At 37.6% G+C, this 24,660-nt stretch overlaps 2 protein-coding genes across 3 annotated transcripts in view; one reads left to right on the forward strand and one right to left on the reverse strand.

The window, feature by feature from the left end:
- Positions 1–3: 3 nt before the first annotated feature.
- atg9b (autophagy related 9B) lies at positions 4–13,144 on the forward strand. 2 transcript variants are annotated; one of them, XM_056738032.1, is made up of 15 exons: positions 4–92; positions 554–704; positions 801–844; positions 1,074–1,138; positions 1,225–1,395; positions 3,161–3,302; positions 3,421–4,169; positions 5,708–5,861; positions 7,522–7,701; positions 7,908–8,153; positions 9,224–9,456; positions 9,549–9,651; positions 9,725–9,803; positions 10,782–10,955; positions 11,310–13,144. In XM_056738032.1, exons 2-14 carry the CDS (start codon positions 593–595, stop codon positions 10,934–10,936), a joined length of 2,433 nt encoding a protein of 810 aa, XP_056594010.1. In that variant the 5' UTR covers positions 4–92; positions 554–592; the 3' UTR covers positions 10,937–10,955; positions 11,310–13,144. The 2 variants fall into 2 exon arrangements, with proteins under 2 accessions (XP_056594010.1, XP_056594011.1); XM_056738033.1 differs by lacking the exons at positions 4–92; positions 554–704; positions 801–844; positions 1,074–1,138 and having other exon boundaries at positions 1,256–1,395; positions 3,096–3,302.
- A 61-nt stretch (positions 13,145–13,205) lies between these two features.
- Positions 13,206–24,660, reverse strand: part of asic1c (acid-sensing (proton-gated) ion channel 1c) — a 68,564-nt gene continuing 57,109 nt past the window's right edge. The window contains exons 3-10 of the mRNA XM_056738034.1: positions 24,444–24,571; positions 22,988–23,138; positions 21,907–21,963; positions 21,606–21,759; positions 20,843–20,934; positions 20,689–20,768; positions 20,532–20,603; positions 13,206–15,527 (exon numbers count right to left, since the gene is read on the reverse strand). Coding sequence (XP_056594012.1) covers positions 15,423–15,527; positions 20,532–20,603; positions 20,689–20,768; positions 20,843–20,934; positions 21,606–21,759; positions 21,907–21,963; positions 22,988–23,138; positions 24,444–24,571 — 839 coding nt within the window. The 3' untranslated portion in view covers positions 13,206–15,422. The remainder of the gene's footprint in view (positions 15,528–20,531; positions 20,604–20,688; positions 20,769–20,842; positions 20,935–21,605; positions 21,760–21,906; positions 21,964–22,987; positions 23,139–24,443; positions 24,572–24,660) is intronic.

Raw genomic sequence — 24,660 nt, forward strand, 5'->3', positions numbered from 1 at the left:
CATGTCGACGTGACGTCAGGCGACATTTGTTGTCATTTCTGTGTTTTTGTTGATAAGAATACAACCGAAGATCATCATCGCTCTCTCGGACGGTAAGAATAAATATCGCGAGTTGAAATACTTAAATTGTTCTTGTTTCTCAGTTAATACAAACGTTTTAAAGCTCAACTCATATAGAAAGACATTTAGTGTTTTTGTCTGGATGAGCTTTATGTCTGCTGCTGATGTAGTGTGAACACGCCGCTGTTAAGACACCGATCTGTAAATGTCATAAAATGTTCGATTTATCATTGATAACACACACCATCTTGAACACTAATGCCTACATGTTATTGTAAGTGTGTGATGATGCAATCAAGTCTGCCCTTAAATGTCTAAACTGACCATGTGATTGTGATTTCAACATACAAAAAAATCACAGGCAGCAACCATAGTGTGTGTTTTCTATAAAGGTCTTTTCATTCGTCCTCTACCATCATACATGCAGCCTCACACGTGTTTATATGTAGTCACCTGTATGGTTTTGTAATGTCATGCTGTATTTGCTGTATAGGACCTATGGTGAACATCATAGAGACGTAGAATGTGAAACATGATGGCTGGTTTTGAAACACATCAGGAGTATCAGCGAATAGAAGACTACGATGAAGACACACCACCAGGAGAGGAAGATTTACTCATCCATGTGCCAGAGAGCAGAGGAGGTACATATTGATTCCTTTTGTTTGACTTTAACTTGTGTTTTTACTCTCCTGTGTGTCTGCATGAGCGTGTTACTTATTGTCTTCTTCACATTGCAGATCCATGGCATCATATCAAGAACCTTGACAATTTCTTCACAAGAATATCCTTTAGTGCACTTTCATTTATATGGGTGTTTCATTTACCACAAAAATCATTGGTCTATTAAATTACCAGCACGGTTCTGCTCTTATTCTCTCTTTATTGGGCCTATAAACGCAGTATTTCTCATGAGAACAGACTCATGTCTGTGCATAACAAGGCTTTACACTATAATGTCACGCTCTGCTTTTATACACAAATGCTGTACTTGAGTCTTTAACTAACGTCACATCTACCATTTCCATCAGAAGAATGGATTTGCCTGTATGGTGTTATCAGAAATCTTTGAGCTTGTGTAAGTCACCTTCTTGTCTGTCAGAGCTGCTTTGAATACCACAGCCCTCCAGAATTCAACTTATTTCCTTTGCATTCCATATACAGGCAGTTCCTTTTCGTGGTCACGTTTACAACCTTCCTCTTCAACTGTGTGGAATACGATGTTCTCTTTGCCAACCGAGCGGTCAACCACACGGGCCAGACCCCCGGACCCCTGGACAGGAATAAGGTCACCCTTCCCGATGCTATTCTACCTGGCGAGCAGTGTACAGAGAGGTCAGTGTGTTGGCTTTGGAGTATATCAATGTGTTACGTTCAGGTTTGGGAAGGCATGTTCTGTCCAGATGGGTTTCTGTAGTTCCCCAAAAGCAAATGTTTCCCGGAGCCTTAAGGGTGAATTCTGTCTCTGGGAATCATTCAGAGTTCCTGTGACGTTCACGTGAGCTGGGAATGATCCCGAGTTCACTTCTGGACTGATTCCTGTTTGTCGCACAGACAGCCAGACCAAAATAAGCAGCAGGCCGTAAACAAACACTTGAGTGGATGTTCTGCTCTCAGTCTCTGGTATTGTGTTTCTCTGATCCGCACACTTGTGTGTTACAAGCCCAGAGGTTTGAAATAGATCGTGTGAGCGTGTGGTGTTTTACTCCATTTGACTCATGGAATTTGCTTGTTTTTTCTGTTTTATTGTTCATGGAAACCCTCATGTGCCTTCTTAGAGAAGTGTGTGATGTGCAGTGAATCCTGTAGAAGTGTGTTGATGATTTGTTATTAAGACGCTCACAAACATATTAATGTCACTCCAAGAATCAAATGCATCCAAGTTTGCTCTGTGTTTCGTGGAATTGAATGAGACCAGTGAACATTTGAATTCTAATATGTTGAAACTGATCCTGTCATTAGTTTGTTTTTATTTTTTAAATCAAATATTCATTATGTCTATAAGATATTTTAAAGGAATAGTTCACCTTCAAAATAAACATTCTGCCATTATTTACACGCCCTTTTGTCATTTTTAACCTCTATGACTTTCTTCTGCTGAACACAAAAAAAGATATTTTGAAAAATGTTGGTAACACAAAACTGTTGGTCCACAATGACTGCCATTGGTATTGTTGTCCATATGCAAGTCAATGGGGACCCATGTTTTTGGTTACTGACATTTTTCAAAATATTTTCTTTTGTGTCTTGCAGAAGAAATAAAATCACAGGTTTTGAATGACAACAGGGTGAGTAAATGAAAAAAGGGATTTTTATTTTGAAGGTAAACTATTCCTTTAAGTAAGGGATCATGTACAATCCTCTTCTTTAAATCAAAAATATCATCAAAATATCTAAATAAATCCTCTGGATCATAGTTATTATACTTTTGATTTAGTAATGTTTTAAATGAGCTTTTATTTTTAGATTTTTGTTTGTATGTACATTTTTGTTCAAGTTTTGCAGTTGTGGTGTGTGCTTTTGTCATTTTACAAAAACATTTGTTCCTATATGATATTATTTGGTATTTTGTTTGTTATTATAATATAAACTGTTTATTTTTGAGGCAACATTTAAATGTTTCATTTCATTTGGGTTTTTCCAATAATTTTTAGGTCAATATTTGATTTGAATTCAATGAACCGAAACATTTTCAAAATTTTGAAGCTCACAGTACCACACAGGTACACGGCACACAAGAGTACAAAATATCCATTTGTAACAAAATTAAACCTGACATGAGACGCTGTTGACCAATAAAAATAAAGTATTCAGAGAATCATTCAATAAATGAAGGGAACTAGATCTTTTTAGGTGACTAACAGACATTAATGATTGATGTATCATCTTACAGAAGTAGTTCCACGGCTCCTCAACACATCATATTATTCCTCTCTTTACTTCAAACATGATCTGAATGATTCATTATTTCACTTTGGCAGATTTTCTTTGCCAGTGTAGTCATTGTGTCATGTATTATGACTTCATTGTTATAGTGGACCTTGAGAAACACCCATCACCAGCTGTCATAATTCAGAAGAAATCATTCTCGCCCAATCAGGATTCAAGGCAACAGCTGGATCATCTTTCTCCTGATAATGGCCGCCATTTTTTGGGTCTATCGGCTCGCGAAGGTGATCTGGAATGTCCTCAGCTACTGGGAGATCCGGCAGTTTTACATCAAAGCGCTGAGAATACAAATGGTAAAGTCTGCCAGGACACGCACTTCATCTTAAAAATCCATTTGCTTTGTTTTTTTGTGTATGCATCATCATTATTTCACCAAAGCAATTGATGTACGGTCTTGTCTTTCAATACCAGGATGAATTGTGTAACTTTACATGGCAAGAAGTTCAAGGTCGCTTGATTCTCCTGCAGCGTGAGCATCCAATGTGCGTCCAGAAGCGAGAACTCTCTGAGCTGGACATCTACCATCGCATCCTCCGCTTTAAAAACTACACCGTGGCCATGATCAACAAGTCCCTGCTGCCCGTCAAACTCCACGTGCCCTTCATGGGCGAGATGATTTTCCTCACGCAGGGCTTGAAATTTAACTTTGAGCTCATATTATTTTGGGGTCCCCTGTCGCTTTTCCAAAACAAATGGAGTTTACATCCCAAGTACAAGCGGGCGGCTAACCGTCAGGACCTGGCCAGACAGCTCAGTCGTGTCATCCTGTTTACCGGTCTTGTCAATCTTCTGCTGTGCCCGTTCGTGCTGGTGTGGCAGGTGTTGTACGCCTTTTTCAGCTACGCCGAAGTCATCAAACGGGAACCGGGCAGTTTGGGGGCGCGGCGGTGGTCGCTGTATGGCCGTCTGTACCTGAGACACTTCAACGAGCTGGATCACGAGCTGCAGGGCAGGATGGGTCGCGGCTACAAACCGGCCGCTAAGTACATGAACGCCTTTGTTTCTCCTTTGCTAGCCGTTCTGGCGAAGAACGTGGCTTTCTTTTCTGGTTCGGTACTAGCTGTGCTCATCGCCCTGACGGTGTATGATGAGGACGTGCTGACTGTGCAACACATACTTACGGCCATCACTATACTGGGAGTGGTCATCACCATCACCAGGTATGGACATGACAGTTTAACAGCGCTTACTAGCACGGGTGATTGGAACAAAGAAGTGTTACTGTTGATGCTCTCAAGAGACGGTTTTAGTGGCAACAACACAAAGGTTTATGTGGCCCAAACTTATAACTGTTGAGTAGTTTTAGTTTTTATGTAAATGAATATTAATATCAATTAAATATAAAAGTAATTGTTAAATTGTATCTCCCGAGATACAATGCCAGCTTCACAATACCATAGCATTTAAAGAATTAGATGAAATTCATATAAAAGCTTTATTTCAGAAACATTAAAGACTTTCAATAAAAAAATTATTGCACGTACAACTTGTTATAGAATTAAAGAATTCAAGGTTTCATTGACCCTTCTGTATGCAAATGAATATAAGGTAGGTCAACGGCATTGAATTGAATCAATTTAAACTAAGAAAGATAAACCCCAGAGTTATTATTTATATCTTTTAAGTTTTATTCAAATTTTAAATTAGCTTTTATTTTAGATCTTTCGTTTTTATGTTCATTTTAGTTACAGTATAAGCAATATTGGTATATGCTTTTGTCATTTTATAATGTCAATTTCTATTTTAGTTTTATTTTATTTTATTTTAGTATTATTATTTTAGTGCTGTAAATTTAGTTAAATTCTTTTTTTGAGGCAACATTTAAATTATTAATTTAGAATTTATTCTTTAGAAGACAATTCCCTTTTAGGTCGATATTTTGTTTGATTTCAACAGATGTTTTTTAAAGATTTAATTTTAGTAAACTAAAATAACTTTCACCCAAAGAGAGAATTTGTCACTCACTCGACCGTGTACAAATATTAATTGTCCTTGTATTAAAGGGCTGTATATGTTAACTTTTTCTGCACATGTTCGGTAGCTCAGGCTAAACAGTAGTAGCACAAGAATTAAAGTTCTGTTGTGATCATTAAAAATATACTAGTGCAGTTCATCATGAACATTCAGATTACTGACAAAAGACATGAATGTTACACACAGATGGGTAAAATAGGGCCGTATCATTTTGAGCTTCCGGTCGGGCCGGTCAAGTTCTCTCTCACTTGCTCATTAAAATCATAAAAAATATTTACTTGTCCCGAACAAGCTTTAATGTCCTGGCCTGATAAAAATAATAAAATAATGTAAATCCAATTAAAATACAATATAGGCCATATGTAACACAAAAATATTCTAATTGAAAATGTTGCTTTAGCAATAACAAAAATAAAATCAAGTTATATAGCGCTATAATATAAATAAATAAAATGAGATTGAACTAAAATTACCATAATAACAAAATAAAAACTAACAAAAACGAACCTTACTCTGATACAGACAGGATTTCACATGTGTTTATAAATCAGATGGTTTTAAACTCTTCCCAGCTGCCCCGGGTCAATATAATAAGTGCTATTGGATGTGTGCCGCTGACCTTGTTACCTGCAAACCTTTTAGTTTTGACACAACATTCACTAAACACGCTCTCAGCACCTGTTAGGCCGACCTGAGCTTGATTTATCATCTCACCTTCTCTCAGGTCATTTATTCCTGATGACCATATGGTGTGGTGTCCCGAACAGCTGCTGCAGTGTGTTCTGGCACACATCCACTACATGCCCGACCACTGGAAGGGTCACGCCAACAAGAGCGAAACCCGCGACGAGATGGCTCAGCTCTTCCAGTACAAAGCGGTGAGAATTGCTCTGATTGGACAGATCAAACATGACAATAAAGCACATGTCCGTGTCTTCAAGGGACAGCTCACCCGAAAATAAACTTTCTGCCTTCATTTATTCACCCTCATGTATTTGACGAAGATATTTGTCTCAAATGGAAATCAATGAGAGTCAAGTTGTGTGGTGACTAAAGTTCTTCAAGATATGATGTTCTGCAGAAGAAAGAAAGTCAGACAGGTTTTCAATGACATGAGAGTGAATAAGTGAAGAATTTCTTTCAGGCCAAAAGGTGAGTATGTCGTCATTTGAGATGTGAAATGCACCTGTTTTTCAGGACTTGTTATGCACACCTGCTCTGTAGTAACACTTCACGTCAGAACCTGTAGTAACTTGGTTCTCGCGCCCCCCCACTCTGCATATTTTGTATGCTTCTTTGGATTTGGATAGCGAAGTAAACATCACTAGATATTCTGGCAAAATTCCAGTTCGCAATGGGCATAATGTTGCACAAATCTCAAGATTACGGTTAAATAACCCTTCAATCTTCCGTAGTAGGTTTTGTCTGTGTGAAGACGGTGCAGGCAGTGGTGTTGCGCAAATTCGTGTTCTCATGTTAGCTTCAGCCAATTTTCTGTGTGCAGGGATTAGAGAGCAATGAACTCAGTTCAGGGAACACGTCAATCGGAACGCGGTTCATTCATTGAGCTCTCTTCTAATGAGCTAGAGATTTAAATCAGGTGTGTTAAACAAGAGAGATACAAAATACATGCAGAGCGGGGGGTGGGGGGGCATGAGGACCAGGGTTGAGAACCGCTGCTCAACGCCATAGCCTGACGCGCGCCTCTCCAAAAATGTAAAAGACTGCAAGCGCTGTGATTGGTCTGCTTGAGCCCCTCCCTTCAGATCAAAAACTCTGCGATAGCGTCATGGTTACTCAAACGCATTTCTAAAGGAATTTAAAAGTATTTAACTGCTTGAGCTGCAAAAGTGACTGTTCACTTACTGCTTTCACTAGGCAGGTATCCATGACAGATTTGTGCAAAACTGAAGCGATTTTTTCTAAATGTGGAATAAAACAATATCGCCGAATGACTGACTTTCCATTAAAAGATGTTCTGTGATTAATGTATATTTTGTTTCTTCTGGTGATAAGTCATTCTGGCCGTACTGCTTCTTTGTATGTTTTCTGTCAGGTTCCATACCAACTTGAGTGTCACACTGTGATAAAAGAGTGCTGAGAAATGTCTATATTTACTTATTTTCATATGACCTCACTGTTCTTCATAAATGTCCATACTGCACTTACTCCTTTTACTGCATTTGAGCGTCATAACATATTACTTTCACAATGTTCTGCCAAAACATATTATGAATAGTAATGTGACTTTTTTATATGCCACGTGACTTATAAATACGACAAAAAGTGTATCCATTCCATTGATCGTGAGAACTTTTTTACGATATATGGGAGTTTTTGTGAAATTGTGGTGTTTCTATTGGCCGTATTGCTTCTCAGACAGCGAACACAAGCAGTTGTTTCTTCTTCTTCGGCTACACAAGGAACACGCCAGTGGACACTGACACCTAGTGGCCATTAAGTGTCGACTCTGACAACGCCGCAAAAGTATATATCAGAAAATAACAAGGTCTTTTGTTTGTGTCGCCTGTCCTCTAGGTCTTCATCCTGGAGGAGCTCCTCAGTCCCATAATAACCCCCTTCATCCTCATCTTCCCCCTGCGGAGCAAGTCTCTGGAGATCATTGACTTCTTCCGCAACTTCACCGTAGACGTGGCGGGGGTGGGAGACATATGCTCCTTCGCACAAATGGACATCAGGCGGCACGGCAACCCCCAGGTATCCGCTCGGGCGATGACAAAGCAGATAATGGAAGAATAGAATGTGTGATCATGCGAGCTGGAGAAAAGCTTCATTGGTGTTGATGCTGAAATCTTTTATTCCAGCTTCATGCGTTGGCTGATTTCCTTAAAGCATAAAGATGGATTTGTTTGTTTGAGTATCTTAACCAATGAGGTCATTTGTGTTCTCTTCGTGTCACCCAGTGGATGTCTGAAGGTCAGACGGAGGCGTCCGTGTACCAGCAGGCTGAGAACGGCAAGACTGAACTCTCTCTGATGCACTTCACCATTAAAAACCCTCGCTGGCAGCCGCCGCAGGAGAGCTCGGTGTTCATCAGCCATCTGAAAGAGAAGGTTCAGCACGACGCTCAGACGGGACCGTCTCCACACCTGCTTCTGTCTGAAGCTCCTCTCTGCACATCACTGCTATCCAACCAGTCCGCCACCGGCGTAAGTCACGCTTAAAGAGACCCTCCAGTTGTTCCAAACCTGTGTACATGTCTTTGTTCTGATGAACACGGGAAACATTCTGCTTGGAAACAAACAGTTCTTGGCCACTTAAACTGCTTTGTAAATGTCTCTCTGTTAAATATGAGAGAAGATATTTTGAAGAATGTAGGACAGTTCTGGAGCCCTTTTGACAGCCTTTGTTATCTTTCCTACTATGGGAGTGAATGGAGGCCGAGATCTGTTTGGTTATGAGCATTCTTCCAAATATCTTTCTCTGTGTTCATCTGAACAAAGACATTTATACACATCTGGAAAAAGTCGAATAATGAAGACCGAATGTTTAATTTTTGGTCAAGTTTCCCTTTAGTTGGAATGCTTGATTCTGATTGGCCAGTCGCAAACATTTGCAGGCTCCTTATTCCCAGATAACAACCTCTCAAAACCAATAACACACGCCAACCCGGATGCAGCAAATCACATGAGAGGTTTTTTTTGACAAATTAAATATAAATACGTCTTTTAATAACATATATGACGTTATATTTACAGATGATTCAACCAAATTGCCTCTCTGTGATATTTGAATGTCGTTTCTTACCTTAAAACCAAAACTAAACGGCTTTTCCTCACGGAAGGTCTGCATTCAGTAAAAATGAGCTCATCAAATATTTCAAATTCACATTTGATGTCCAGTTTTCCTGTCATGTGGCAAGTACGCGTGTAAATCACATGGGATCCAAAATGGTGAAACTCCAAGAAGGAACGTCAGGACAGTATCTCTGTGGTTACACCTGTGCCGCAGAACTCTGGAGTTCGTTTATTGAGTGGGACATTCTTTGAAAGGCTTCATTGAATCTGGAAAATAAAAAGCCATTCCTGTGGCATTCTGTGTATTAAAAACCAGCCGGAGGACAGAGAATATTGACATTTCATTAACCTTTCCCGACGCCTACAGAGATTGGCTATTTCACAGATTGTAATACTGCTCGCAGCACCCGAGCTTTCTCTCTCCCACCATCTGCTTCTGTACGGCGACACAATATTGAATTGTATTCTTTCTCTTCCTCCAGCCTGACAATCTGTTGGCCAGCGTGTTGGCTCACCCCGTCCTCACCGCGTCCTGTGTGCCCGGGTGGAATCGCCGCTTTATCCCTCAGAACAGTGCGGCCTCAGCTGCGGCCAGCGTTCTGGCGTCTCTGTCTTCATCTCAGCAGCCTCACGCCGGACACCGCTCGCGCCCGCACGCTCTCAGACAGACTCATGACAGCCCCGTGTACAGCAGCGACCACACGCTGGGCGACAGGTCTTTTACAAGCGGTGTCTTTCATGAAATGGTTAAAATCAGATCTGATATATTGTTTGAGATTGTAACTGTGTGACCTTTTTGATCATCAGCATGTCTGCAAGTGACTCCATGATCCTCAGTCAGTCTTATTCAGCACTGGAGTCTGAGTTCGCATCAGCGGAGATGAGTCTTCACGCTATATACATGCATGAGGTGAGTGAGGTCACTTCCACCCTGAGACCACCAGACAGATTCCAGAAGGCTGAAACTGTTATGTCTTCTGTAGGTACATCAACAGAAGTCCCAGAATGCACCTGGACAGTCACACACCTCCGTGCCAATGAGGGACATGAGTGCCAACAGCGGTGAGCATTAACACATGCTATAATGTCTTTATATGTGTAGTTACTCTAGAATTGTGTTGGAATCACATGGACTGTTCATGAGCACATATAACATGCTAAAATAGCACAAGCATTCTCTGAATCACAGGCTGGAAAATCTGTCTGATCACATGGTTTATAGGTTTTTATCAGCCTTCCAGGATAGAGCGCTTACATTAAGAACTTCATCAAGATCTGCAAGGTTTAGACTCTGGAGTCTTTTATTATTTTGATAGAAATCATGATCTTAAATGAGATCTATGAGCACAAGTTTATGTGTTTTTTATTCTGTTTAATTCGTTTTTGTAGCCAAATGCACTTAATGATCAAATTACAAAATAAGAGTCAAATGGGAAATGTTGTGTTTCGTTTCTGAACATTTGGCTACATTAATCTTGATTATGGTTGCAAAATAAGGTGCTTTTAATCTATGCTTGTCTTTTGGACCAAAAAATGAATAAAGCTTTAAAAACAACTAAATTTATCTTTAAGTAAAGTAAATGTTATATACAATAAATGTCATGTATATAAATGTAACTTAAAGAAATGTTAATATTTGTGACATTTTTTATGTATTAATATTTATTATTATTATTATTACCCTGTATAAATTGTATATAAAATAAATGTAATTGAAATAAATCTTACATAAATTATAGGGATTTTATTCATTTGTATACATTTTACTGAATGTATTTATTTTTATTATTACCCTGATAGTCAAATGTCTGGCTATTACACAAAGATTTAAAAACAACTATTGATTAAAGTAATTCTATATAATATAAATGTAATTGAAGTAAATATATATATATATATATATATATATATATATATATATATGTTTTTATTTGAATACACTTTTAATGTATTTATATTCATTATTATTCTAAATAATACGATTTTAATTGACATACATGAACATTTAACACTCATGACTCGTTTGTTTTTTATCTTCAGACCCTCAGATCGTGTCCACACAGACAGACAGCCTGGTGCCGCCCGCTTCCGGCCGTTTGGGCGGCTGGGCTGAAGAGGAAGAGGCTGATGAAGAAGAGATCAACAACAGCAGCAGCAGTCCTGTGCCGGATCAGACCAGCAGAGGGAGCAGCTGAAGTGCCTTCAACCTGGACTGTGAGTTTAACACCACATCACAGATCTGGATCAGACCAGTTCTTCTCCAGATGAGCCGGACTGTTGGCTCATCTCATGGATTTGTCATTTGATAGAGAACATGGACCCTTTCCACAATGTGGCTTGGGCACAATTAGCAAACAGCAGGTGTGTGGAATTAAAATAGGAGACTGTAGCAGATGCCCATAACATGCCTTTAGAAAGAGAAGAATGAAGAGAGAAATGGATTGTTGATGTCACAGGAGGGAACGGGGGCAAATGACCGCGCTTGTGATCAGAGTTTAGAGATTTGTCTCATAAAAGATTTTTTCAAAGTGTGTTATTGCTGTTAATGTATTTTCTCATCTGTCACAGTGTTTGTGGGAGGTATGTCGTGGCCTTACTTTGGTTTGCCATCTTCTGATCGCGCATGCACATCAAACAGCCCTTCAGAAGAGACTCGCTTCTCCGTTCGTCCCGGACAGCGGACACTACAGGACACTGACAGAGTACGTCTGCCACCGCCCCGCCCTCTTCACATCAAATATATTTAAGTGTAAGACTGCTGTGTATGATGTAGGTGTTTATTTGCGTTATGATGTCACGCTGACAGCGTTCAATCACAAGTGTACATTGTTTTTACAGTATTTATTTCCATTTCATTTCTTTCATGCCGAGTTTGTTTCGTAGGATTTAGAAGCGAGTAACAAAACTTGCTTCTGTGATTTAATAGACCGGATGGTTTTACGGGCAGTATTTGTTATATTGTCAAGCGCTGCCTTTGTTTTGGGGAGATATTGACGCATCTTTACATCATAGTGTTATCAATTGAACGTCTTTACAGCACACGCAGACAGTGAATGTAAAATCAGAAAACATTATTCATTAAATTAAAGCTTTTTAATTGAGAAGATTTAATATATCACAGTAAGAGAATGCACTTTTTTGACGAATTAAAAACTATTTCAGTAGAAGTACACGAGTCTCGGTGATGAGACATTACCAGGATCAAAAGTGTACATTTTAACACAAAAGTGCTCAAGTTTTAAGCAAGGCAAAAAATCATGGTTGCAAAGGAGGACACAGTTTTTAAAATATAGCAAATGAATAAAAACACCAGTAAATATGCAGACTAGTTTTACCTTCGCTTGACACTGAATATCCGTTTTGTGCTCTAAATAAAAAAACATAATAACCATTTAGACTGATCCGATGATCATATTACTGTCGTAATGGGTTTTGTTAAGAATAAAAATGCTATAGAGATCATTTGATTTTCCAAAAGAAGACGCGGTCAAGTTCACACGGGAAGCACAATTAGTGTTTTAAACCCGAAAATAAGTTGCGGTGCTTCATTCAGAACAGATCAAATATTGATTTGACCCATTGTACCTGTTCAGCTTCTTCCACATAATTTAACCACAAAACTCACTCAAGTTCATAACAATCACTGTTTAAGATTAAAGATTCTAAAGGCCCCAAAAATGTGTTTCAAAGCCTTCGTTGTTTTATGTCTGGTTGTTCACTCCTGCGGGTCTCAGTTCCTCCCACATGAATTAAATATTAAATGCGTAACAGATGAGCTTTCACTCTGGATCCCAGAACTCATCAGTTCAGCAGGAATGTACACGTCTGTGGGGTTCATTTCCTGTGTGGTGCTTACACTTCAATCCGTTTTTAAGCTTCAATCACTTGCTATCTAGAATAAATATCATGTTTTAATGAGGTCTAACCTCAACATCATGAGTCTTTATCTTATATGGTGCATCGATCCCTTTATAGCTTTGTTATTACCGACTGAACGCTTAACTTGAGTATTTCCATCACTTGAGCGCAGATTATTATTATGTGAACAAGGGTGACATCATCATCATCATCATAGCCAGACCGAAATACCTCCTAATGTACCTGACGACCCATATATATATATGTACAGTATTTATTTGTATGGGTGTGATGTGATGAAACCGGAGTGAAGGTGACTGATCGAGATCAGGATGTATCCACACGCTATCATAGGTTAGCAGTAAACGTTCAGGAGGTAAAGGTGAACAAAACTCTGTTATCTTAATGTTTGAACAGTCCGGGTTAGACTGTGCCAGGTGCTATAAACATATTTCATTTGTTTGAATATTTATCTGTTTATTTTTTGAGATTATTTGGACTATGTCTGTTTGAACACTATCTGAAAATAAACCGTATTAAAAATCTATCTTGGGTCATTTCACATGACACACAGACTCATGGACACAAGCAGACACGGACACCGTGTTAAGAGATGGTTAAATATATTGTTTATTATACGGGATCATTTACATGTAACTCTGGTTTAAAATTGTGATACCTGTACTAGAAATTCCACTGTAGTTTATATAAAACAATACAATAATACAGTGATGCAGATCAAGTTAATGGAAGATAAATGTTTTGTACTAGGCTTTAAATACGATGCAATGTAGTGAAGAGAAGCAGAGATTCAGACACGAGTCACACGTGTTTCAACATCATCGCATTAGATAAGAAAACATCAAACCAAACTGCATTCTTCATTCACATCTACATTTCTCGACTATATTTCTCTTAAAAGCAACAGTTCACCAAAAAATAAATATTTACAGAATATATATAAACACAGAGAAAGATATTTGGAGGAATGTTTGTGACCCAACAGTTCTTGGCCACAGAAAATTGACAATGGTAATGTGCTTCCTACACTCTTCAAAATATCTTCTTTTGTGTTCAAAGACATTTATAAAGCAATTTTTCCTACTATGGGAGTCAATGGGGGCCAAGAACTGTTGGGTCTCAAGCATTCTTCCAAATATCTTTCTCTGTGTTTATCTGAACAAAGACATTTATACAGGTTTGAAACAGATTGAGGGTGAGGAAATGATGAAAGAATTTTTATTTTTGGATGAACTGTGTCTTTAACCAATGGGTGGAGGTGATTTTGAGCGGATGCATTAAAAAGATTCCACCAGCACCAGAGCGTGTGCATAAACCTTTCACATACAGTATCTTAGAAAACGTTTTGCTCGAACGGTACCTGTGCCACTCTGTTTGATGTTTATCATCTAATGCAACAACACAAATTCATTTGTATTTTGTTGTGTCTACGTACAGTATGTTTGTGGGTCACCGTCTGTTGTGCGGTCAGCAGATTCATGCAAGACAAAAGCAAGACGCCTCAAACTTACAGGCACTCCCATGAAAAAACAAGTGATGCTCACATTCTTCTAGAAGATCTGCTCCACATTGAAATGTACCACATAGTTCACCCCAAAATGAAAATCCGTTCATCATTTATTCCTTCTCATGTCATCCAAACCTGAACCCCGTATGCTTTCCTTTCATCTGCAGGACACAAAAGAAGATATTTTGAAGAATGTTGAACTGAACAGCACTGCATTGACTTCCATTGTATGGACATGAAACCACTGAGACATTTCTCAAAATATCTTCTTTTGTGTTCCACAGGGAAAAATAGTCCCATACACGATGGTGAATACATGAAAGCAGAATTTGTATTTTTGGGTGAACCTTGTATTCATCAAGCGGGAAAATAAATGTTATTGTAGATATGAGTATGAGACGTCTTTTAAATGAGTTGATTTCGTATTCACGTCAACATGTTGTTTACAGTCTTTGCCACTTAATATAATGAATGAGCGTTCAACAACTATTGAACAGATTGGTTCCTCGTACTCTATGTGTTTGGACAGATGTAGCTTTGGATCTGAATGACAGATGACACTTCTCAAACAGATCAATCTTTCCATCTCCACACACAAACACTAAGCAAATGGCTGTAACTCAGGTTGTATTGAAAGCGTTCTTTGTGTTGTTTACCTGACAGCTAATAATTAAGACTTGAAGGTAATATACAGTATTCATAAACACATTATGCATATTATTGCACTTATATAGACACCAAATATGAGCACAGACAAACATTCTGAGTGAGTACACGTGTTTTCCGTTACTATCGAGGGGCTAAATCCAGTCAAACCGCGTTCTGCATTAAAGCTCAGACACTTTGTACAACCGAGATTCACACCTCGCCCGGATCAACTAACAATCAATTGTTGTGCAATATTAAATGCTTTCTTTATCCAGATTTAAGGCGGCTTGATCAAATTAGGCCCACAGTGTTCATACAGCATTAAAACAGCAGAAAATACACTTCAGGATGAAGGACCGTAACAGCATCTGTAAGATTTAAATCGTTGGATAGAAATGGCATGAAATCGACCAGGATTATCACATTTCAAACAAACAGTGGCTGTAATAAAACCTGAGTTTTGGTTTGGAAGTGTTGCCTTTTTGTATTTCATGATGCTTTATTATAATAGCGTTTCTATTCAGGTGACGATGGATTTGTTTTTGTTAACTATTGAACACGTGGACTTACACTTGGTTTGGAGTCTATCAGATATTTCACAGTTTTCCGTTGAACGCTAAACGTGGCCTCGCCGCCTGCGTGCGTCATCAACAGGCGAATTCCTCAAAGTTTCCTATAGCCGGGTGACTAGGTAGGACGTTCGGCGCGAATCCGAGACTGTCCGAGTGACTCCGGAGTGTGTCACATGTGCTCTGGAAAACAAGGAACGGGAAATCGGGAACGGGGGGGACAAGGAGGTCAGATGACGGGCGGAGATGATTTTCATGATGATGACAGACCGACACGTTCACAACGGAGAAATAAGAAAGTAAACATAAACAAACAGGAATGAAATGAAAAATGGAAATGTGACCGTATCGGGAAACAAAACATCAATCGATGATGAGATAATGTGTGTAAGAAAAGCAAGAAGGACAGAAGCATGAATGAAGGGGGCGGGAGGGAAGAAGTCTTTTTAGTCTTGATTGATTCACTTTCAGTTCTTTCAACTGAACGTCATGTCATGTTCTCTGTGTGTGCGCCGTACGTTCATCTGTGATGATGACATTACAAAATCATTGCTCACTGGTTTCATAACAATAAAGCAATTTTAGCCTTTTAGTCTCAAATTTTGTCGAGAAGTTAAATTCAATTTTGTTGGTTTCCATTATGCAGTTATTTACTTAAAGGGACAGTTCACCCAACATTGAAAACTCACCGTCAAGTTTCAAATCTGTATGAATTTCTTTCTTCTGCAGAACACAAAAGAAGATATTTTGAAGAATGTAGGATAGCAAACAGTTCCGGGGCACTTTTAACTACTATTGTTTTTTCCAACTATGGGACACAATGGTGGCCAAAAACTGTTTGGTTACATTCTTCCAAATATCTTCCAAAGCCATTTATACACATTTGGAACTACTGGAGGGTGAGTAAATGAGGACAGAAGTTTTATTTTAAGGTGAACTGTTTCATTAACTAAATATATTTGAATGGAATGTTTTTGATTTAAAACAAATCTGCACTTTGTGACTCAATTTGTAAAGTCAAACAGGATTTGTGTTAACAGTAATGAACTCACAAAGTTGTTGTCATGTTGTCTAAACAGACCTTTTAATAATTTTCTGGGCAGAAATAACATCTGGTCTTTATGAGTTACGGATTTGTGTAAAAGCTTGTTTTGGTATTCTTGCAACTTCATTTATGATGTAATCCACATCATCCAAAGATTCATAAAACTCCTTATGAACCCAGAACGTTCCCATAATCCTCAAACTGTATTTCTGAACCTTAAAGAAGACCCTGAAAATAATAAGAGCCAAGTATAAAATCGTAATAAGCAAAAAACTTTCTTTGGCAAGACATCCAGTAGGCTTTAATATTTCACAAGAAGCTCTCAGACAAACTTATGAGACGCGTTAGGTAAAAATAATTATACTGTCTGAAATTAAACCTGCCAGCTCTTTCATCGGAAAGCTTTGCTCTTTCTCTCATTTTTGCTTTTTCTTTGACAAATTCGTGACTAAAATATTCAAGTTTTAGGATTGCAGTCTATACTTTGTTTCATTTATTAATCGGATGCAAACATGTTCCTTATGTTCCAAACAATTTGTCAAAAACAACAAATGAAGAGTTTAGTTCCAAAATGACATAAGTACAGTTTTTAAAATCCCTGTTTTATTGTTTTATTGTGTAAGTTAGCTGTATGTTTTGAGTTATTATGACTTCAATCAAAACAAACCATCTGCAGTTAGATTGATATGAATTGGAATTCACAATAAAAAACATGATATTTGAAGCGTTGTAAAACAGAGTTGACCTCTCACCTTCTAGGCTCTATCAATTATAGCTTCATGTATAACCAAAAAACCCTTAAACCTACAAGCAGTCTGTTTTATGAATAAATATGAATAAAATAAGCAGAAATTGTGTGATGGTTTCCGAACAGTCTGAAGATAAACCAAAGCCTTGGAAATAAGTGCCCCCAAATCATGGACTTAAATCATTGGATTCACAGCCTAATGCATTAGTGCAAAAGCAAAGGAAATATTACAAACGGAATCATTTTTTGGGGGAAAACCATCAACTGTTGGGGAAAACAGAAGAGAAGTAACTGAGAATACAAGCAAGCGAGAGCCAAGTCATTTTACCTGAACTTGTGCAAAACATCATCTCCATCTTGAAGGCTACAAGGTTTTGAGAAAGGGATCTTAGAATGCAAATGACATGGCTTCCCTTTCATCCCCAGCGCTCACTGTATATTGTGAATGGGGTGAATAATGCTGTGTGTTTCAGGAATGACAGAATGAAATTTGATTAATGGCATTGCTACCTGGGGACATGGTTAGGCGTGACACCAGGGCTGGTGGGATTCTCGAGGAAATCCTGGAATACACATGATGGAAAGAGATGAGGATGACCCAACCCAAGCCCAGGCCAATTCAGTTCCACCTGACCTTCAATGAGCTGGTCAGATCTGAAACTGAATTGACCTTTGACCCTTGACCAGACTTATGACTAAATAATACAGGGTTGAAGAAGCATGGAGAAAAAAACATGTCGCTTCTCGCAAATGTGCATCATGAATACTGTTTGATCTCAATCATTTGACTGGCTGTGACTGACCTGAGAACAGGATTTAAGAATGAAAGTAACATTTAATACACTGCACAATCATACAGGGTGTTTCTCTACTGTCTAGAGGTCACGGCAAGCTGAAACTCTATGGTCATTTCTCTCTGGAGCGAGGCGTGCCGCGGCGGCACACTGACATAGATTGATCCTGTGTGTACACTATTTTATTCAAACATTTGTTATTTAGTTATTTAGATCAGCAATGCCCCTGTGAATGTTGAGATAATGATGTGTAGATCCGTCTATGGTCATGATATGATACGATCATGGTACATGAGACTGTTTTTAATCTTAGGCAAACACTTTACGCATACTATAATACTATTCAAAGTCTGGTCACTGAAGTGTTTCTCATCATCTTAAAGTGCTTGATATTAGTGATGTGGAGGAAAATATTATGTGCTTAATTCTATGTCATTACAAAACTACCAAAAATGTATTTTAAAGGGTTTTGGAAAGAATTGGATTCAATAATGAAGAAAAAGCAGCCAATGAGAGCTGAGAATACATGTTTACTCCTTTCATAAGAAGATCAGAGGGAGACTAGACTGAAAATGATCAAATATAACATTGTTTTGATTTATTTTAGAACATAATTCATGTTTGTTGTAGTTTACTGTCATTCTAAAACAGGGAAATATTAATAAAGAATAAAGTACAAGTAAATGACCTTGAACTTTTGAACCGTGTTGTATTCACCTTTAAGTGTGAGTTAAAGTTGTATGAATCAGGGCATGGATTCTGTCTAACCTACAAACCCAGACAAAAAGGAGAAATAATGGTGTTCTATGATCTTTTCTGAACCACCCGGCATGATGAAATATTATCCTGTCAGTCTAAGAAAACTCCTGTAGTTGTATTATTGGCTACAGGAATGTTAGGTCTCAAGATCTCTGACACATGAATGTTTTAATGAACGTCTTCCTGATCAAGTAACTATTCCACAAACCAGGATTTAATATGGATGTCAGACATACATTGTACAGGTACATCTGGTGTGTGGGAATGATCTGTAACCTGGCTCACAAATATGAATTATGGACAACAACTGCCCAGTCATTATCAGAGAAGTCCACTGAAAAAACTATATTCTCACCAAGAGTTTTTGTCTCGATTTCTAGAAGAAATATCTTTACATTCTTAAATTAAGATGCACTTTCTTGACAAGAAATAAGACTTACGATTATTAGTCTCTTTTTAAGAAGAAGAATATAAGAATCAAGTAAGTTTATGGTAAAAACAAGGCAAAAAATCTGCCAATGGGGTGAGAAAAATAGACTTGAATTAGGTACTTGAGAAAAAGGTCAAACTACATTTAAGTTTACTTTTCTCAGCCCGTTGGAAGATGTTTTTGCTTGTTTTTATAAACGTACTTAATTCTTAGATTTTTTGTCTCCTTTTAAGGAGAAAAATATAAGGACTTTTTTCTTGTCAAGAAAGTGCATCTTGATTACCATAAACTTATTTTTTTTCATAAAACAAGACTAAATATCTAAGGTGACTTTTCTTGTGAAGTAATTGCAGATTGATTTAAGAAGTTTTAGATGTTTTTAATAAAAACAAGACAAAAATAAGAATGTCTTTTTTTCCAGAGTAACTGCAAGTAAAGTAAAGTAATAATGCTTGCTACAGTCTTTTCACACTGCCCTTAACCCTGGGTCATCATGTCTTTAAACTCTGGGTGAGCATCGCTTCATACTTGTACATGAGAAGGAGGCCAGCATTGCTCAAGAGGACCTTTAACTTCATTTATACTGAATGAAACATAATTAAATATCCAAAATATGAGTTTAAACCAATAAAAAAAGCGCTGGATGTTGGGTCAAAAAGGGATGAACCCAACCACTGGGCTGTGGGTTGTTTTAACACATTGTTTGGTCAGAAATAAAAGATTTTCTGGGTATTTTTTTTGTTATTGTACCTGGAGTGATAAAATGTTTCTATCATTTTTTCTGTATGTTTTAAAAGACCCAAACAGATTTCCACAGATGGTCCAGCTGGTCTTTAAAACAGGCAGCGTGCTTGTCGCATTCTGTATTCGTTCAATAAATTACCATCATAAATATGCAAATAACAGAATTAACCTGGGCTTGATGAATGAACGGTGTTAAATCTGGAAACCCAACAGTATTAATTACTGAAGTATGAACAGCATGAAACATGATAAACCAGGATTAGGCTAAAAACTCTCTTGTGTGAAAAGCCCATTTATGTCCTGAACATCCGCTGGTTATACAAGTAAACTATGTCATCAATCATGTGCTGAAGTCTAAAGGTTTGTCTCAAGCAAACATGCTTCACATTTATAATAGTTTCCCATCTACAGCTTTCAGAACCTTATTCAAACGCAAACAACACATCTGTTGGGTTCATCAAAAAATTCCTACAATTCCCCTCTCCCAGAATTAGAGTCAAAGACATCAGGCAGAAACAAAAGCATGCAGCGGTCAGAGGAATAATGCAGACAAATAAAACACTTGAGACGAATGAAGAAATTCAATCCTTAAACCATAAAGAAATGAAAATAGTTTATGATGAACATGTCATTTGCACATGCAGGTCATCAGAGAAAGCACAATTACCAGATTATCACTGGCGCTCCGATGCGGTCGTCTCTTACGCAGGAAATAACCCAGAACCTTGTCCTTAAAAACCTGTGAACATCCACATATACAGTCAGAAGAAATCTGTCAGCCTGTTTCAGAACAACACAAACTGGTTTAGGAACAGGAGTCGTACCTCATACAAGTAATCAAATATCTCCAGTATTGTCAAGACACTGGCTCCTATGAACAGACCCATCTGTCCACCGATATCACCTGACAGAGAACAGAAGAAACATGAAAGAAACTCTGGCTGTAATATGGGATTACTGATCTCTGTGTGATTTTACCCAGTAATCCAGCGACTTCATAGGCTTTTTTCTGTTCAATCTTCTCGTAGTTCAGCGCCTCAAAGAAGATGTCCAGCACTAAGATATTGTCCCTGGAAACACAGAAGAAAATGTTCATTCATTTTAACTTGCTAAATGACAATTCTTAATTTTTCATGAAATATTGCAGAATCTAGTTAATAGTTTATCAATGTGGGTCATATTCTTTTTAAATTCATGTGGCCTCATAACCTTTAGTTAAAATCTGAAAATGCACTTCTGCACTGAATGACTATACATCTGAAATGACATAAATTAGACGGCTTGGGCGGAGCTTCTGTTAACCCCGCCTCTTCAACTGTCAGTCTACTGCCAGTTTCATTTCAAAATGCAACGTCTGTTTTTCTTCGTCGAATAAATTTTCCCCTTTGAAGTTCCTTTCCACAGTGAAATGTGTCAGAATACAGAAGTAAAAGGATCGCAACTTGCGGTTCAAGGAGACTTTAAGAATCAACTTAGTCTCAGATGTTTCTCCTACAACTGAAATAAAAACAATTATGACAAGTGTTTAAAATCAATGAAGAATCTGGAGGTGTGTAGATTATAGTGGTCAAATAATCAGGATTGGATGAGAAATGTTTGAGTTGATCTTGAGATCTTCAATAATCACAAATGACTTTTGACTTGACAAATGTGAGCTCAGTGTGACACATAGTTGACATCTCTTCTCAGACTCTGATGACCTGCAACATGTGTCTGTATACTTTCAAAAGCACAAACTTACGAGATGTATTGTTCTGTTTTGTTGAACTTTTTGGCGAGATATTTGGCCGAGGCCTTGCTGGGTATCTTCACCATCGAAAGCTCTTTACCGTAACGCGTCATGTTGCAAGGTGTTTCACAAACGCAGTAATTGTTGTCCTTCTCCACCAGAAAATCTAGTCATTCAGATCATAGGTTATGGATGTACGTCACATGACTCATGCTACAGTTGATCTGCATATTTGACTTTCACTACTACTGAATGTGCTCAGAATGTAAACTGTTTGACATTAGCAGTAAAGAAAGAAATGGCGTCTTCTTACCTAAAGCCGGATCAGCACAGTCTTTGTACTGCTCTGGTGTGCAGACGGTAGACGTGCCTGTGAGAGACATCAACAGATTGAGAGTAAAACCACTGAATTCCATTCATATTTAATTCATAACTGTAATTTCATTACGTTTCCCCTGAAAAAGTAAAGTAAGGGATTACTCTTTTTGTTTCTGTCATTTAATATCTGTTATGTTATTATGTGATGTAATTAAACTAAATACTGTGTGTATTATATGTGTGTGCAATAGTGGAATAGTCATCTAACTTTACAATCTGTATGTCTTACATTTGTAATACATTAGTCAGTAAATGAGAATACTTTATATAGTTTATTTGAAAAAAATAAAAGAGGTGTTTCATGTCACTTATGTAATCAAGGTTTATACAGTATATAGAAAGTAATTAGTAACTAAATAACATAATTGAATATGGAACTAGTAACTAGTAATGAATTAATTTTTCAGAGTAACTTACCCAACACTGCTGGAATCAATATAGCTCACATTTAAGAAGAAATAAATATAAAATGTTGAAATTTAAATCAATACTAGTTTGATAGGATGCCAAATATAGATTTTCCAAAATTTAACTATACTTGTTTCTCATCTTATTGATATGAAACACTTTCCTACCAGTGAAGTCAGGGCTTTATTATTGCTTTTTTTCTAATATTCATACATTTTTGTACAACATCACATTTTACAAATTTATAGAAATGAAGAAAATAAGTACCAATTCCCGTAGGATCAGACTGACTGTTTGAAGCGGAGGTTCTCCGTTTTTTTTATTGCAAGGCCCCATTTGTGGATTGCTTTGTGCCCCCAAAATAAATTCATCATTTTGATTCAAATATTCAATGCTGGAACATGAAATCTTTTGGTTGGTGGTCTTATTTTTTATTTATTATTATTATATTTTTAAAATGCCACAAAAACGGTCCCCTGGATCCATCTTGAGGTCCACACCGGGGGGGGATAAATAAACAGTAGTCAAAAGAGATTCTGTGTATAATGTTGATATTTGATTTATCTTCTATTACTAGTGTTCTTAAGAACAGGTGGTCATGCTCCCACCTGGCATATGCACCATCCTACAGTTGCAGTTCTCCAGCAGGTAACGCGTCTCGCAGTCGATGCGACAGGCCGTGATGCTGTAGGTTGAGAAGTACTCTGAATCCATGGCATCGGATCTGCAGTCGCCCCACGGAGGAGGAAGGTACTGGAGCTGGAACACAAAGTTTGATTTAATACAGGCAGAACAAAGCTGTTCAATAATAATCCCATGCCAAGAAATCTTGTTCTAATCAAAGGACTAACACAGGACACCATCAGATGAATGTAGAAGACACGTGTTGTGCATGAAATCAATCACAGAACGTATAAAACAAGGACAACGTACTGTAAATATGGAGAAGAAAGCAGAGATATAGACTGGAAGCAATATTATTGTTCATTTCAAAGACCGTTACAATTACTTCTGGTTATATTTAAAATCCATTTAGTCGAGATAATGAGCTCCATTTTGAAAATAATTGAATTTTATAAAATGATTGGATTTTTTATTATTCTGCATATCTCGCGCATCCAGCAGAGATGATAGGAAATGAAATGTAAGAAAAGAGTCTGTTGTAATGTTGGTTTATGATGTTTAAAGCAGTAGGACGGAGAGAACATCAGGGTTGAGTAAACTGGAATAAAGACGTTGAGAGGACTCGATTATTAAGTGTCGATGAATGAAGACGTATTGATTTTGGCCTCTGTGGAAAAAATGCAGGCAGCTACAGTACTTAAATAAACACTTTTTTGACCGTCTCCCAATTGATTTTACCTGGAAAACAGAATGATATGTTTATGAATAATGTGACCTCAGTGCACACCGGCAGGCACTGAAACACAATAAACAGCTCTATCTAAGACCGCACGTGCAAACACCAACATATGTGATTGGCAACAACAGTGCCAACAAATAATACATATATTATTCACTAAATATTAACACATGTATTAATAAATAAAAGAATGTATTAATATTTGAACATGTTTATTAATATATTAATGTTATTTATATTGTACATGATTCAAATAAAAGATGATATTAGTGAATAAATATTTAAGTTTGTGAATGTTTTATTTATCATATCACACACATTTTATTGTCTGCCTTTACTATTTGGTCAATTTGTTGGCACGTTGGAAAAGATGAATGTGGCATATCGGTTATCTCTTCCTGAACTCTTCGCTTTGGATAAAAGCGTTTGCTAAAAACCTAAATATAAATGTAAAATCTATACGGCCTCAAAAATGTATTTCTACACCATCAAAATGTCTGGATTTGAAAAGATAAGACAATAAATGTAGAAAACGTTTAACATTGTTCCACTAACAATATAACAATAAAGTTGTAAAGCTTTTTAGAACATTAAGCAATGACATCTTGTTGAAAAAATGCTCTTTTAAAATGACTGAGCGACTTTTTAGAGAACGATAACTAAAGTTGTGTGATAGTTGTGGGTGTGTGTAGCATCAGTACCAGTTGCTGCTGACAGGAAACAAAGGTTTGGAAACCCGGAGCCACACCGAACCCAAGCTGATCTATGAAGGGCGGCTCGTCCTGACTGTGGATCTGAACTTTAATGCCAGCTTCATAGGACGTTTCATCTGTCGGGACATTAAACAGGATTATTTACTGTTCAAAGAGAGATTTGATGTCCAACCTAATGCCTGGAGCTACAAATATAATTACTTCA

This window comes from Triplophysa dalaica, chromosome 23, assembly GCF_015846415.1.
Source record: "Triplophysa dalaica isolate WHDGS20190420 chromosome 23, ASM1584641v1, whole genome shotgun sequence".
In the NCBI taxonomy this organism is placed as follows: Eukaryota; Metazoa; Chordata; class Actinopteri; order Cypriniformes; family Nemacheilidae; genus Triplophysa; species Triplophysa dalaica.

Coding starts and splice junctions, on each gene's coding strand:
- atg9b (XM_056738032.1), top strand. CDS start 593: ATGATGGCTGGTTTTGAAACACATCAGGAGTATCAGCGAATAGAAGAC. Junction 5,862..7,521: donor AGCTCTTCCAGTACAAAGCG/GTGAGAATTGCT, acceptor CCTGTCCTCTAG/GTCTTCATCCTGGAGGAGCT. Junction 8,154..9,223: donor CCAACCAGTCCGCCACCGGC/GTAAGTCACGCT, acceptor CTCTTCCTCCAG/CCTGACAATCTGTTGGCCAG.